The sequence below is a fragment of the Callithrix jacchus genome, chromosome 5 (genome assembly GCF_049354715.1).
Source record: "Callithrix jacchus isolate 240 chromosome 5, calJac240_pri, whole genome shotgun sequence".
Classification (NCBI taxonomy): domain Eukaryota; kingdom Metazoa; phylum Chordata; class Mammalia; order Primates; family Cebidae; genus Callithrix; species Callithrix jacchus.
Window position 1 is genome coordinate 117283298 of NC_133506.1, and position 16759 is coordinate 117300056.

At 46.1% G+C, this 16759-nt stretch overlaps 1 protein-coding gene across 2 annotated transcripts in view; it reads right to left on the bottom strand.

The window, feature by feature from the left end:
• Nucleotides 1-15299, bottom strand: part of IGF2BP1 (insulin like growth factor 2 mRNA binding protein 1) — a 54381-nt gene extending 39082 nt beyond the window's left edge. Inside the window, exons 1-2 of one of the 2 annotated variants that reach the window (XM_002748460.6) lie at nt 14569-15299; nt 13327-13387 (exon numbers count right to left, since the gene is read on the bottom strand). In XM_002748460.6, coding sequence (XP_002748506.1) covers nt 13327-13387; nt 14569-14743 — 236 coding nt within the window. In that variant the 5' untranslated portion in view covers nt 14744-15299. The remainder of the gene's footprint in view (nt 1-13326; nt 13388-14568) is intronic. The other variant, XM_017972690.4, reaches the window with a different exon arrangement.
• Nucleotides 15300-16759: the final 1460 nt, after the last annotated feature.

The following is a 16759-nucleotide window of genomic DNA, read 5'->3' on the forward strand; positions in this document are numbered from 1 at the left end:
AGCCCTTTAGGGGTGTCAGCAATGAATGATTTGTTAGTAACTCACCTTTGCATGGTGCTTTAGAGTTCACAAAGTACTTCTTTATGCCCACACTATGAACCTGGAACTACCACAAGTTGAGCCTGTCAACAACCAGGGTAGGCAGAATATTGCTACTTCCGTTCTGCAGGTCAGAAAACTGGCTGAGAGAGGTCAAGGTGACACTGGCCAGCAAGTGTCACTACACTGTGCAGCCTGTTCCTGCTTGCCAGGAAAAAAAAGGTAACTAGGTTACTGTTTTTTAGAAACTAACATGTATGAAACCAGGCTCTGTGGCTAGTGCCTGTAAACCCAACACTTTGGAAGGCTCAGGCTCTTCCTTGAGCCCTGGAAGTCAAGGTTGCAATGAGCTGTGATTGTGCCACTGCACTCCACCCTGGGCGACAAAAGGAGACCCTGTCTAAAGAAAGAAAAAAGAAACTAACATGTATGAACTATGAATTATGATTCTGTAGACCTGTATGTAACAAAGGTCAACTCTTTGTCCCTTCCTGCTGGGAGTGGGGGGAGGGGAAGGAAAGCAGCTCAATCCCTGCCCTTCCCCCCAAGCTCCCATTTTCCCCTGGGTTGAACCCAAACAAAAGAGGAGGGGGGGAGGTCAGCCAAAAGCTCCAGCCCTTGGTACCTTCCAGAAGCGTCAAAGGATGAAGGTGCCTAGAACTCAAAATACTAATTCCACTGGTTTTATGAGGCTTCTGGAGATAGGGAGGATTCAGGTGAGGAAACAGATATCCAGGAAGAGAGATAGTGATCCCAGATCCCACACCTTTCACATCTGCAAAAGGACAAGCTGAGGCTGACACCTAAGTTCTAACCACTCAGATCTTTCTTCTACTTTGTTCAGCTCCCTCTCAGTGCATTATTTCATTCCAACAGAAGAACCATTTCCCATCTTAGCTGCCCAGACAAGGGGAGAAAATTTGGACCCATCCAACTCAATTTTCTTCAACCAGCCAGGCGCAGTAGGTCATGCCTGTAATAACAAGACTTTGGGAGGCCAAGAAGGGCAGATCGCCTGAGATCAGGAGTTCAAGACCAGCCTGGCCAACATGGCAAAACCCCTTCTCTACTAAAAATACAAAAATTTGCCAGGTATGGTGGCACATACCTTTAGCTACTTGGGAGGCTGAGGCAGGAGAATCGCTTGAACCTGGGAGGCAGAGGTTGCAGTAGCCAAGATTGCACCACTGCACTCTGCCCTTGGGGACTCCATCTCCAAAAAATTAAAACAATATTCTTCAGCCATTCAAGATAATCTGAAAATCTCAACAGTGATAGGAAAATACAATGCAAGGTATGTATGAAATGCCTGGGGAGGATGAAGGTTCAGAGCAAAGAGAAATTTTATCTGCTAAGCTTATGCCCCACCCTCTAGCCCCTGCAAAAAAATCCTCAAGAAAACCTCAACCTCTCTAAATATTGGAGGATATCCCAACTTTTTTTTTAAGAGACAGGGTCTCATTCTGTTGCCCAGGCTGGAGTGCAGTGGCACCATCATAGCTCATTGTAACCTGAAACACCGGGGCTCAAGCAACCTTCCTGCCTCAACCTCCCGAGTTCCCACCTTCTAAGAGAGCTCAGCTTTGAAAAAGAAATGCCTGGATTTGAACTCCCAGCACTCTTACTTATTGATGGTATGACCTTAGTTCAGAGTATTCTGTAGAATGAAGATAATACCTTCAGAGTTCTTGGGGAATTCAGTGAAGTAACAGTGCGAGCTGAGTAGATACTCCATAAATGCTCCTGTAATTGTAGTAGAAACTGATCTTTTGACCCTCATCGCCTTGCATTGTTCGGAAGCAAAGATGCTTAATAAGGGAAATAAATAGGAGTGGCTGCCCTACCTACTAAGAGCCTCAGTTCTGTGACTCCTCACTGAATATCTCCTTCTTCTAGGTGAATGAATGGTCTGCCCAAAAGCAGCTCCCAGTCTATCCACAGAGTGTCACTGTGTCACACAGGTTGGAGTGCAGTGGCACAATCTTGGCTCACTGCAACCTCAAGGTTCAAGTGATTCTCCTGCCTCAGCCTCCGAAGTAGCTTGGATTATAGGCACTTGCCACCACGCCCAGCTAGTTTTTATATTTTTCGTAGAGACAGGGTTTCAATGTTAGCCAGGCTACTCCACAAGGCTCTTCTTAATCCACTCCTCTATTTTTTCTGCCTAGCCTCCAAAACCCAGCTTAGCTCTAAGCCTCCCTCCTCTATTTTCATTCCTGAGGTTGTGTGCCTCGCATTTTAGTGCATGGACTCCTGGACTCTGTACTTTCAGCTTTTCCTGGATTTAAAGTGAAAATGCTAGAGGGCAGAGACTTAGCCTTGTACCTCCCTCTTTTGGGAGTCCTTACCACCTCTATGTCTCACTCACTGCCCCACCTGAAAAGACCCAATAAATGCTAAATAAAAATTCAGTAAATAATCAGTATCTAATGCAGAAAAGGGGACACACAAAGGCTTCCATTTTCTTTAGGATGAACAGGCGACCACCATGTGGGAAAAAGTAAAACTGACAATGGTTTTAAAATGGCCATTTTTTTTAATCCCAGCATTACTAACTTACTGGAAATGACCAGAGGAAAAGAGGAATGGGTAAGTTATTATTTAATGGGTACAGAGTTGCAGTTTTGCAAGATGAAGAGTTCTAGAGATAGATGAAGGTGATGGTTGCACAACAACGTGAATTTTTTTTTTGTTTTTTTTTTTTTTGAGGCAGAGTCTCACTCTGTGGCCCAGGCAGGAGTGCAGTGGTGCAATCTTGGCTCACTGCAATATCCAGCTCCCAGGTTCAAGCAATTCTCCTGCCTCAGCCTCCTGATTAGCTGGGATTACAGGTGCATGCCACCACACTCTGCTGATTTTGTATTTTTAGTAGAGACAGGGTTTCACCATGTTGCCTAGGCTGGTCTCGAACCCCTGACCTCAGGTGATCCACCCACCTCAGCCTCCCGAAGTTCTGGGATTACAGGTGTGAGCCACTGCTCTCAGCCGTGAATGTTTTTAATGTCACTAAACTATATACTTAAAAATGGCTAACCTTTTTATGTATTTTACAATTAAAAATGATTTTTTGTTGTTGTTCTTTTTAAGATAGAGTTTCACTCTTATCACCCAGGCTGAAGTGCAATGGCAAGATCTCAGCTCACTGCAACCTCTGCCTCTCAGGTTCAAGCGATTCTCCTGCCTCAGCCTCTGGAGGAGCTGGGATTACAGGCACGTTGCGGAGGTTGCAGTGAACTACGATTGCACCACTGCACTCCAACCTGGATGACAGAGCAAAGCTCCTTCTCAAAAAAAAAAAACCAAAAACAAAAAAATATAAATTTCCTTCAGTCTGCTCTGAAAGAGAAAGGTCTTTTCTGTATTTCTAATACCTAGCAAATGGCATATCACCCAATAGTAGACTCTTAATAGATTAACTGGATGAATGCATGCATGAATGAATAGATGAATACATTAGAGGTACCAATCTTTGCAGCAATATGCAAGCTATCACAGAAGCCTGTAGCATCTTGTTAAATGTTTTCTCCCATGGCTTTTCATTGTAAATATCTATTTTTAAGTTATTTTGCAAACAGCTAGTGACTGAGTGGCAAGGACCCCACACACGCTCCCAGGCTACAGGTTGCTAACCATGGGGTTCTGACAGACAGCGTTCCTCTTCTAGTTAGAAGTTTAAAGGAAACTATTCATTCAAGGTGGACAGCAAGAGGGGCAAGAACAGAGTGGAATAAAGATTATCTCACAGAAATATTAGGTTTGTGACGATCATTCTGTTCCCCCTCCTGCCTACACCCAGAGCTCATTCAGGACAGGAATCACTCCACTCTAGTCCAGAAAGCCAACAGCAGCAGCAGCGTATCTTAACCAAATGGCAATAATATAGAGAGGAAGAAAATCCTATACATGATCTCAGTCTGCTATATTTTAAATAAGTTTCAGGAAGACTCTTAACCAGAGTGCATTCTTCTGAATCTAGCTGCTTCCTCGGCCAACATCCTAGTACTTCTAGTCCTTGTTTGGAATACACTGGCTGCAGCCACCAACAGCCATGTCTCTCTGTAAGGAATTATCTTTGCCCTTTAATTTACTTTTTTTTACTTTTTTTTTTCCCCAGAGATGCACCCAGGCTGGAGTGCACTGGCGCCATCTCTGCTCACTGCTACCTTCACCTCCTGGGTTCAAGGGATTTTCCTGCCTCAGCCTCCAGGGTAGCTGGGATTATAGGCACCAGCCACCATGCCCAGCTAATTTTTGTATTTTTAGTGGACACGAGGTCTCACCATGTTGGTCAGGCTGGTCTCGAACTCCTGACCTCAGGTGATCCACCAGCCTCGACCTCCCAAAGTGCTGGGATTACAGGCATGAGTCACTGTACCCAGCCTGCCCTTTAATTTAGAACTTCATCTCCAAATCTTGCCAAAGCAACTGGTCTCTATTACAGTTGGAATTCTCCTCCCAAGTAACTTAGAGACCTTAAGGAGGAAGTAGAATAAATATTTCTAACTTTGAATAGACATCCTCAACAAGTTTCCTCCACCCAGCAGCTCCCATTTCAGTTCCTGTCTCCCCTCATTTTCTCCTCCTCCGAGTCCCTAATGGAAAGTTGACGAGCCCCAAGCGATGCCAAATGCCACTCCAGAAAAGAGGCAACACACATCATTCTGCATAAACTAATTGTAAAATCCTTTATAGTAACTGATTAAAGTCACAAGCCTGTTAAAAGACTGAAAACCACATCCGGATGGGAAGCCCTTTTCCTCCCCATCCCAGTAAGAAGGTTCAATTCTTATTCCCAGGGCTGGGGCTGTGGACATGTATGTATGTATGTGTATGCACCCATCCATGTGCCTGAATTATGGCACACAGCCTTTGAGCAGAGGGCTGAAATGAAGAAATGGGAATAAAGGTGGGTTCTGAGTGCATCTTTGGGGACTGGTTCCAAACCAGGGAGAGAATGTGAGTATATTACAGGGGCAGAAGAAGTAGGGAGCAACGTATGCAGTCACACCCTGGGGATCTAGGGATTCCCAGTTTCTGAATGCCTACTTTGTTAGCTTACCAAGAGCAGGACATGAAGCCATCCCAGCAGATGGGGGAGGCTGCTCTCATTTCTTCCTTCCTCAGACCCCCAAGAGGATCCATACAGTCCCCTTCATCCTGAATTCTTACAGCACCTACCTTATATGCAGAGTTAGGGTAATTCCCCTCTCACTGATGTCCCCACTCTACATGCACCTTTGACAGTAGCACTAAAGTGTGAAATTTCAGCTAGGAACCTGGACCAAGTTCAGGGCATAAATGATAACAGAATAAATGGCCCATTTCCCCTAATGAACAATTAGTAGCATTATCCGCCATGCTTGCCTCATCTCTCCAAGCCTTCTGTCTCAGAGAATGTACTGGGTGAATCCATCATCTAGGGACTCTGTGGGGTTGCCCTGGTGAGCTTCATCTCTCTTCGCTAAGAGGTGGCTTTTCCTTTCAACATATAGTTAGGTTACCAAAGCACCCTACACATAGATCCATGACTGCTATCTTTATCCATCACTGTTTCTAGTGCCTTAGATATATACCCCAAGCGGACACACACACACACACACACACACACACACACACACAGTGAAAAGACAACCTCTCATGGACACATTTTTGGGCATCTGTACACTTGATCAGTTCTAGTACTCACAGAGCTAACCACAGTTTTATGGGGCAGGGTAGCATAGAACTGTAAAGCTTCAAAGGAGGATAAACAATGGCTAGGGCAGGAGGGAGACAAGTCAATATCTACAACAAAATAATAACAATAAGAGCTATTGTGTACTACTATTAGGATCACTTCTTTACAGTTACAGAAATTGAGCTCAAGATTTTAAACACTGAATTCTCCTGGGAAGACCTTTCCTCCAGACCCCTGTAAAGGATGAGTGGGGGACCTAGAGTAGGTCATTAAGACTCTAACAGCACTTCTTCCTTCCTGAAGCCTTAAGAATTTGGAATTAGTCCTTTCCTCCTCATTCCTCTTTGCCAAAGAGCTCAGACCACACAAACAACCATTACACATATATTTCTGAATTCTCTGATGTCTCCACTCAAAGATCCTAACTATATCCAATCAACTAAACTAAACTATCCAATCAAATTTCACTCAGACTTATTATTTTCCAATTCAAGTGGCTGAAACATCTGACTGAGTGATTGAGTTGGTTTTGGTTTTTGTTTGAGACAGTCTTACTCTGTTGCCCAGGCAACCTGTCAGCTCACTGCAACCTCCAACTCCCAGGTTCAAGCAATTCTCCTGCCTCAGCCTCCTTGCACCACCACGCCTGGCTAATTTTTAGTAGAGATGGGGTTTCACCATGTTGCCCAGGCTGGTCTTGAACTCCTGACCTCATGCAACCCGCCTGCCTTGGCCTCCAGAAGTGCTACAATTGCAGGTGTGAGCCACCGTGCCTGGCCTGAATGAGTAATTGAGTTTTTAACTGAAATTAATTCAAAATGAAAATAAAAAAGTTGAAATTATCCTTAACCCTCTTTTTGTCTTTTTGTGTGTGGGGGGGGAGGGGAGGTGGGTAGGATCCTTTAACCCTCTTTTCCTTAGGAAATGTAGAAAGGATTAACTAGAATCCACTAACCACACGTGGTAGAAAGGGAAAGAGAAAATGGAGAGCTTCCCCTCTTCTCCTGCCTCCTCTATTACGGGATTTTTGTCCACAGCCCTCCTCTAAATTATAAGCAAAATTTACCAGCCATCCCATATCAGACACATCCTTTATGTGCCTTCCAGGCACCAAAATGCCACTTGTCTAATAACCAGACTTGTCCTAAGGGATATCGAAAATATCTGCACAATCCACTCAAAACTTCTTTTAGTCATCCAGCTGTTTGCTCTGTATTTCATTCAAAAGCAGTTTGCTTATGACCAGCCGTGCTCCTGGGAGCCTGGACTTCTGCAAAAGAACTGCATTTCTGATCGTTTTGTCTGCCAGTTACATTTCAGGGTGTTGCAATCAGGTTTTTTCCAACTGTATTAAAAGTATGAGGTCCAGATCTACTTTTCTGTGATTTACCTGTAATCAACACACATTTTATGTCAGTCGACTGTGTTTAGGGCAAAAGTTTGCTCCAGCCTGTTGTATTATTGCAAATCTACTGTGGTGCAAGGTAGGAAGCAGGGCTTACAAAGCTGGCTCTGCAATAAACTTCAGTAATAGGATGACCACCCTTTCTATCCACTATTAAATACACAGTCCCCTCTGATCAAAATCTGAAGGGCCATCCAAGTCCTCCTAGTAGAATGAAGTCACTACCTGGGGACTAAATAGCTTTCTGTTGGCACTGCCTCCTTCAATGGTGTGTATCAGGTGTTATCTTACAGGATCATTTTTTTTTTTAACTCCCATAAAATAGCTTGTGTTAAGGTTTTTTTTTCATTTTTTTTCTTACAGGATCAATTTTAACCAAATCAAACTATCAATAACCAAATGAGCATACACTTTCTTGAGTACAGGTTTGGGAGACTTTTCCTTCCAGTTTTTGTTTTGACAGGCATTTAAAAAAGTATAGGGGAGAAGAGGAAAGGTGGAAATGGATGGGGTGCAAAACTTTTATACTAACATGGAATCAGATACTGGCTGAGACCCTGAGAAAGACCCTCAGCCTTGCCAGTGGCCAACTGGAAGGCCTGTTGTCTCTCTTTTACAAGATAAACAAAATCCATGGATAGAACCTCTGACTGCTATTACTGCCTCTGTTACTGTTTCCGTCAGCCTTCAGAAACTGTGGACAGACACAAACTGCTCATTTTGTAAAGATTGCTGGTTACTTAAATTGACACTTAACTCTTTAAGGTTCTACTCACAACCCAAGACCCCAGCTACTGGGAGAGAGCAACAGCTACTTGCACCTCTATTTTCTCTCCAACTCTCTCATCCTATTTTCCTTTTACCCACTCCTCTCTCCTTGCCTCTTTTCACTTCACATTTACCTACTGGCTTTTTTGCCTTAGAATGGAGAGCTCGAGGCAGCCCAGGTGCTAGAAAGGGTCTACAACCCACAAGTCGGTGGGAGGGGGGTGACCTCGTGGGGTATCTGCTGCGAGGTTTGCAATCTAGGGTTTCCCAGGACTAAGGAGTGTGACAAACAGCCTGGGATCTCCTGGGGTCTCAAGGATCTGGGAGGGGAAGTCCTCCTCCTCGGAGACCCAGGCCAGCGGATGTTCTCCGTCAGGGGCTTGTTAAGAAAAGGCAGGCGGGCCCCCACCTCAGAGCGAGCCGAGATTGCCGAGCCGAGATTGCCGGGGCTGGGGCTAGGACTAGGACCAGCGGTGCGGGGGCGGGCGGGGAAGGTTAGAGCCGCCGGGGCCGGGGCTAGCGCTCCAGGAAGAGCCTCCAGCGCCGCTGAGACTTTCTCTCTCTCTCTTTTTTTTTTTTTTTTTCTTTTTTTTTTGAAAAGGGGAAGGGAGGGAAAGCAGGCAGGCAACTCCAAAAGCAAATATAGCCTTGCCCTGCGCTAGGTCTCCGACCCCTCTCCCAGGGGTAACTGTGAGCCTCCAGTTGCTCCCCTTTAAAAGGGAAGCGGGAAATCCATCCAACCCCGTATCTCCCCTCCCTCCCTCTTTCCCTCTCCCCCTCCCTCCCTTTTTCCCTCCCCCCCCACCTTCTGGAATTTCCAAGCCGGGACTAACTCTTCAGATTCTCCTATCTCCCCTGCTGCTTTTTTCCTCCCCTTTTCTCTTCCTAACACCCCCATCCCAAATTCTAAGCTGCAAGTTCTGGAAGACATTAGCCACATTTCAAGACTCTTTTTAAAAGAAGATGGGGAACGAACACGCCTTAATTTAAATTTTAACAGCTGGGAAAATGTCCAGTTCTTCAAATGCCTTTGGTTCATATATTAATTCTAACAACCCCATCAACACCACCACTACCACCACCACCACGCCACACACAAAAATCAACAGATCTAACCAATAAGTAACTCTTCACAAAACCTTTAAACTTCAACAAACAGCACTTGCTGTTCCCCACTTCTCACTCAACTAAATCAGACTTGAATTTTTAAATGTTTTAAAATTGTAAACTCACTCGAGTATCCCAATAGTATCTTTGTCAACTGGCTGCTATACATTATAGTATAAATACACTCTTAAAAAGTAAGCCTTAAAAGTACCCACACACATAGATTAAAATGATACATATTAAGGTAATTTTAAAAGATTACAAGAGCAGAACCTTTGAATCAAGATTCTTCCAACTGCTAAGTCATGTATTTCATCTCTGAAACATAATTAAGAAATTTTTTCCACCAAAAGTTGTGCCATTAAAACTTTACCTTTTGAACAGTTAACAATACTTTGAATAAATTAGTAATGGGAACTGCAATTCTTCCCCTTCTTTACTAAAAAGTTCTCCATCTGAGAAACCATTAGGGTTAAATTTCACTTTAATTTGGGTCAGAAAATAAGGGGTTCTGGAAACCTACAGTTAGTTTTTCCAAGGGACAGTCAGCTAACACTGTCCTTAGGAAAGTTTCATCTTGAAATACTGACCACCCAAATGAGAATAGCTAAGGAGTTCTACCAGCAGTGAAGGAAACATAATTTATGAATTTGTGAAGTTAGATGGAAATTAAAATAGGTAAAGAACATACCCCAGTTTCCACCTTTCCTCCAAACAGCGCACAAAAACTTTAGATTCAACCATTTTTTTCACTTATGTAAAGCAAAAAACAAAAAATTCTAACCTAATATTAATAAGAAAATATTTTTAAAGGGGTAATCAATTATTTCTACTTCAAGCTTTCTTGAATCCTAGTCACATGTATCTTTTAACTTGCATGGGTTAAAAACTTTCTTTTGTATTTGGATACTAATCCATAATTACAACCATTAAAGTAAAAAGTGCCTGAAAACCCTCCCACTCTAGTAGTTTTCATTCCTTTGTTTTTTAACCCCTCTTTATTCATTTTCAGCCCCAAAGTACAAGGTGGGTTGTTTTTTTTCCTTAAGTGCAAATCCATTTCTGAAGGCAATTTTTAGGTTGTTTGGAAAACATTTAGTGATCCAATGATTTCTTCAGTCCCTCAATAAATCATTTTGTCAAAATAAATTTAAAATATTTTGCCATTTATAAGACATCCTTCACAGATTTTTAAAGCTGCTAACTTCAAAAAATTAAACTGTAAAACTAGGAATCAAGGTGCAACACTTTCTTTTGAGAGTTCTCAATTTTATGAATGGCTTATAAAACTATTGTTGTTTAATAGGTGGAAATTTAAGGGAAAGTTAGCCCACCTCATTTTAAGTCAACCTAGAGGAAAGGACCATTCATCTGCCTAAAGAAATCTTCAAACTTAGAATTCTTTAATGTGAACACATTTCACCTTAAAAAAAAAAATTCAGTGCCTCTCTTTCATTTCATTGTTTTCTTAATTAACAGTTAACACCTTTTATTTTGAGGACACCAGTTGACAGTGAATATGCTATCTTTAGGTCACATTCTTCTAGAAAAAGACACACCAAAGTGGCAAGTGTAACAAAGGTTTAATTCCCTTAAAAAGCAAATCATGTCTCAAAAGTAATCAAGTCACACTAAAATGGTACCCCTTTACCTCAACTACTCCTAAGTCTCAGAATAAAACATACACAAGCCCTTTCAACAACTGTTTTTATTGCATTTGGTTTTTTTCTTTTGTCCCAGTATCTGACAGTGAACATATATAAATTCTCAACAGAAAAGCACAAATTGTTAACCAAATTCCAACACTAAGAGGGGGTTTGAGAAGGTGATCTCTGAGAATTTAATACCACCTCATTTAAAAAATTCAAGCTAATTGCTGTTTTCAATTCAAATGCACAGTGTTTAGTCTCGAGTCCTTAAAAAGGTACAAATTATGTTTTTCAAATAGATTCAAAGTGAGAACAAAATACATTAAGAAGTACTGCTATAGCATCTTTTGATTCCCCCTCTTAAAAAAAATTTAGTTTTTGGGTTTTATAAATTATCTTAGAAATTGAAATCATAATTCATTTGCAACTGAATGTCTCAAGAAAAGTTCATAAGGAACATACAAGAATATATGTATACAAAATATCATTTGTGTAGTTGTTCATTTTACTTAGAATGTGTTACTCATAATTAACTAGTTCCTGTTCTATACATCCATGAAATGACTGAAAAAGTCAGTAACAAACCTAACTGACGAAATACTTTTCAGATACAGACTAAAGACACATACCACAACATACTTCCTCAAAGACACAAAATGATAGAGCAAACTGACTTAATGAAAACAAACTCTTTTTTAAATCCTGAGACTTCAAAAATTGATTCATTCTAGAAAAATGAAATGCCTTCTCACCACCACCCAAAATAAAAAGCAAAGAAAACACAATTGACTCAATGTTTAGGCTAAAAAAATTATTTCAGGAAGGGGGAGAACACACAAAAGATCTAATTTAATATGGGTGTGGACAGATTTTTTTTTTAACCCAGTCTTCTCACAAACCCCCTCTCAAAACTCAAAAAAACAGCCCTCAGTAATGCATTTTGGAGGGAACAAGAAGGAGCCTAGAAATGGCTTAAAAGCCAGCAGATGGCTTGGGGAAAAAGATCTCATAAATACAGGGCACCATGAAAATTAAAATATAAATGTTTTGAGTTCCATTTCATCACGTTTTGCTATTTCTCTTGCCTTTCATTTTATTCTCTAAAATTTAAACTATCCTCAAGAGCAAAAGAAAAAAATCCATATATTTTATAATTCTACTTATTCTGGATATTTTTCACCAACACTCAGCTTTCAGTTCAAATATTCATATCCTTCTCAATAAACCTGCTAGTGTCAGTGTATGTTCCTTAGTCACATCTCCAAAAAATGTTTTAAAATAACAAATTAAGACTTATTTTCTTCCTTCCCATTTTATTGCCACTTTACTCCTAACTCTAATTGCCTTTCCAATAACACGGTATTTCAAGCATTTGAGGTTAAATCACAAGCTCTATAAACATAGTAACAAGCTATATTGATCTATAGACACAATAGTTCCAAGTTACTTAAGTATCAAGCTAAGCCACTAAATAGGTCATTTCACATGAACTTTCTAGACCCTCTCAACAGTCCCCCCAAAAAAGCAGCCGCCCCCCACCTACCCACCCGGAAAAGGCCAGAGAGACTATTCTGAAATGCACCAAGTTTTCAGCTGAAATGGGGGGTGAGGAGGATCAAAGATTTACTGGGGGCTGCTTTCCAACTAGGGACATGAAAGCAAACTCTACACTGTCAACATGTTTAAAGTCTGATTTGAGAAAGTAGAAAGGCTGCCCGCATACTTGCCAGCCAGAGTTCAAGGAAAGATTTCAAAGTTCAATGGAAGATTTGAAATCCACCATGAATTCTCAGTAAACATGATGGAGGTACCCCATTTTGCTGGAGAGAGAGGATAGAGGATATAGGGTATTGGAACACACACACACACACACACCCCATTAACACACACACACCCCATTCATCCACGGAGTTCACACACACACACACCATTCATCCACGGAGTTCTAGACCCTCCAAAGAGCCCCAGCTCACAGCCTCAACACAAAGCTCTCACCCCAGATGGTCCCCTTGTAACAATGGGCTGAAGGAGTGGGGGTAGGGGGGCTCGAAAAGGATAGTACAGCCAAGGCATATTCTTTGGAAAATCCAGTCAAGGAGGAGGATGATGTGAGATGTGAGGGATTGGGGATGGGGGGGCGGTCCATGGGAAATAAAAGTCTTTGCCTGTTACAGAAATATAAATAAACTACAAGCAAAAGGGGATTTTTGGGGGGCCAGGAAACTCATTCCACTCCGATTAGGGAGTAGAAGGGCAATCTACTTAAGAATTATGGTGTGGAAAGAGTGAGAAAAACAGAAAATGAGGCCTGCTACGAAGTTGCAGAAATCGCCATGAGTCTGAACTCTTCAAAGATTTCAAGGTTCCCCACAAAAAAACGGCCCCACAGCTTAAACTCCACAAGGTTTCTCCCCTATTTATTTTCTTTCCCCTTTAATTCTACAACTAACATCTTTTAGGCCACCCCAGCCCCAACTTTTTTTTTTTTTTTTTTTTTTTACAAGCTGTAAACCACCCATTACAAGATCTTGGCCAATCTTCCCTCCCTGCCCCCAACATCCGGAGTTGGGGGTGGGAAGACCAGTAATGGGTTTCTTCCACTGGAGACGCTATGGACCCCTCAACACAGCCTCTCAGTACACCCCCGCGCCCCCCAACCCGAGAAAAGAGCTCTTTCCTACCTTTGTTTTTTGGGCACCGAATGTTCAATCTCTAGGCGTTTTCCTTGTAATTCTACTTTCCCTAAAAATAAAAAAATAAAAAATTACTATAAGTGTGAACAGGGGTTAGGGGTGAGAAGAGGAAGGGGAAAGACACCAGGGTAATTCAGGAGTTACTGGGATTTCGAGATCTTCCTAGGAATCCAAGCAGTGGCTTCCATAGCAGGATGGGAAAAAGGCTGCTCTACGAATGGTGGAATCTATAAATTCGTTATTATTCATTTTGAAATTTTTGTTTTGTGTAATCACTGAGGCTTGTGGAGTGGGTCGCTCTGGAAGCCCGATTTGGTAAAGGTGCGAGTCTATTTGGGTGGCTGCGCTGCCTATAGAGTTCCCAGATGTGGGGAGAAGGAGCCTGGAGAGAAAGGGCTCCCCATTCCTCAGAAAGTGGGGCGGGGGGCGGAGGCGTTGTGTAGAACTAAACTTTATTTTTCTCTGTTGCCAGGAAGAAAGGCTTCGGGCCGCGGAGAGGTCACCTGTCGGGGCTGGTTTGGGAAGGGGTGGACCTGGGGGAGCAGAGCCTGGCCGGGCGGGGAGGGTCCCTCGCGGCCGCGGCGCGCGCCTCTCGGCCCAGCCTCGGCGTCTCGGGAAGCAGCATGGCGACCCGGCGCCGCCGCCGCCGCCGCGCCACCCCGCTCACGCCCCACTTTCAAATCAAAATGGCTCAAGCCCCAGGCCCTGGGCGAGAGGCGGGACCCCCTTCCTTGCAAGTCCTACTGGAGGGCTGCATTCCCCACGCGAAGCGGCTAGATCGCCCGCGGTGCGGGGACCCCTTCTACGCCTGGAAAGGCCTAAGACTGAGGAAGGGGAGCCAGGGTTTTCCAGCTGGGGGGCCGTCCACTGGCGGATAGGGAGGGGCTGGACGTGGAAATAACGCCAAGCCGAGGTCATCTTCATGTCCCTAAACTCACCCCCCACTACTGCCATTGGGGGCTCCCGCCCCGTCGGTAGGGAGAAGGGATGGGGGAAGCCAGAGCTTCTTATCTTAGACTGGGAGGAAATCCCGAATGTTTCTGCGCGGGGGTTGGGGGGGATACAGAGCGAGGGAGGGGGCATCGAAGGGGGTAGGTCGAGGGTGGGTACGGAGGCCAAGCCCCGCAGGCCCGGGAAAAGAGGAGTTGGCGGGAGAGGAACCGGAAGGTGCGGGTCTCCGTTGTTCGGGGCTCCCGTTGTGGCTTTTCCGGGAGATGGCTGTGCTCTTACCGGAGAAAGTTTCGATGGCCTTCATCGCCCAGTGCTCGTCCGGGCAGTCCACGAAGGCGTAGCCGGATTTGACCAAGAACTGGCCGCTGTAGGAGATCTTGTGCTCCGCAAATACTTTCTCCAAGTCTGCGGGGGTCACGCTCTCGTTGAGGTTGCCAATGTAAAGCTTGTTCATGGTGGCGGTCTCGGGGCAGGACACAGTCCTGGGCAAGGCCGAACGAGCGGGCGCGGGCGGCGAGCCTCCTAGGCCAAGAAGCGGAGAGGCCGGCGGCAGGAGCCGCAAACTTTCTTTGCACCCCACCCCAGAAGTTGTCCGGAGCCCAGGGCGGGGAAGGCGGCCTGAGGGCGCGCAGAGGTCGCGAGAGAGTTCGGGGAGTCCAGGAGAAGTGCCAGCGGCGCGCAGGGAGACGGACGACGCGGCGCGGCTCCTTCCCTTCGGTCCGAAACCCCTCCGAGAGGGCTGGTGTGTCACGTTTCTCCGCGGCCGCCCCGGCGCCGCCTCTAAATAAAATCGACTTGAAAAAAAAATGGAGCGGAAAAAAAAAAAAAAAAAAGGAGAAGCCACGTGGTGACAGCCCCCACCCACCCTGTAGGGGAAGACCCCCGACGCCACAGGGCCCCTGGGCCCTCCGGCCAAACCCAATAATCTCGCGCCTGAGGGTGGGTAACTCAACTCACCCCCGGGGTAAACTAGGACGGTGGGGCAGCGTCCCCGAAGCTCTACTCGCCCCTTCCCCCTTTGCAAGAACCTGGCCTCTAGGGAAGCGCCCCGCCCCCACCCATCCCCCTACCCCTGCCCGAACTGGGGGAGGATGGTCCAGCCCAGATTTCCTAAGTCTTAAAGGGTAAAATGTACGATTATTTTTTATTCGTTTTGCCGGGCGGAGTTGCTCACCCCACCCCGGTTAACTGCTAGCGACTGACAAGCAAGGGACGGCCGAGATAGACAAAGAGAAGCCGAAGACTCTGGGGTCTTCAGGAGAGGGTCGCACGAGCTGGTGATTTAAAAAGAAAGGCACCTTTTCCCTAGATGTTTAGATGGGGGGGGGTCTCCAATTTCCCACCCCAGCCCCTTGGAACTCCCCCGCCTCCGGGGATGCAGGACCGGGGGACCCTGCAAGCGCGAGACCGAGTAGCTGGGAACACGGGGGATCCTAGTTGAGAACGAGGAAGCCGCAGGAAATCATGTTTCGAGATCCCCACGGGAGAAAGGGTAGTTCGCACCCGGGGTCCGGCTGTTAAATGATAACGTTTCGGGGTCCTAGGGGGAACGCGCGGAACTGGCCGGAGATGACCCAAGGAGAGGGGGACGGTGGGAGAGAAGGAAGAGGGGTGGTAGCTGGAGCTAACCCGAGCGAACCGAAGGGGGAGGTCTTAGGGAGGGAGTGACCGGGTGGAGATTTGAATGGTCCCCTTTTCCCTCCCTGAGTCGGGGCAGACAGGTGGAGCTTCCAGCGTCCGCACCACCCGGACACCTCCGGCAGCTCTCTAAGGCCCTAGGTTCGGGTCGCCTAACTTTGTTTGGGGTGCAGGACTCCGTTCCCGGCGGGAAGGCGGGAGAGGGACGGAGGGCGGGGGGCTAAGCGCTAAGCCCCGCCCACGTCCCCAGGTCAGACCCGCGGGGGGAGGGGGTAATTTCCGCTCCGTTCTCGGGGAAGAGAGGGGCGGGAGCTTAGGGGAGGGGGCGGCAGCCCCTCCCCCCTCCCTCCGTTCCTGGGGAGGGGGAAGCGGATCCGCCCGGGTCCCTTCCCTCGGCTTTGACCAACTCATTCCGGATCCTCTGACTCCAGGAGCCCGAGGGAAGGACCGGACTGGGCTAGGGGCGACACGTGGGCGGTCGCACCCCATCTGGGCGGTGGGGGAGGGGGCGGCTAGCCGCGCGTTTCGGAGTCCCGGATACGCGGCTGAGAGCGGGACGCGCGGTCCACGCGCAAGCCCTGGCTCCACGGCTGAGCGCCGAGCGAGGCCAACGAGTTTCTAGCGGCGGGGGCTGGGATGGCGCCAGGGGTGGCGGAGAGCGCGGCCGGGAGACTATGGAACCCCCTCGCCTAGGGAACGGGGAAAAGCGAGGGTCGACCCCCAGAAATTCTGGAGTCCCCGTGATCAGGGCGGAAACTGGGTTATTACTCTGGACTCTGCAGGAGGGAGGATAATTCTGTCGGGGGTACGCGTGCTGGGAGGGCAGGTGAGG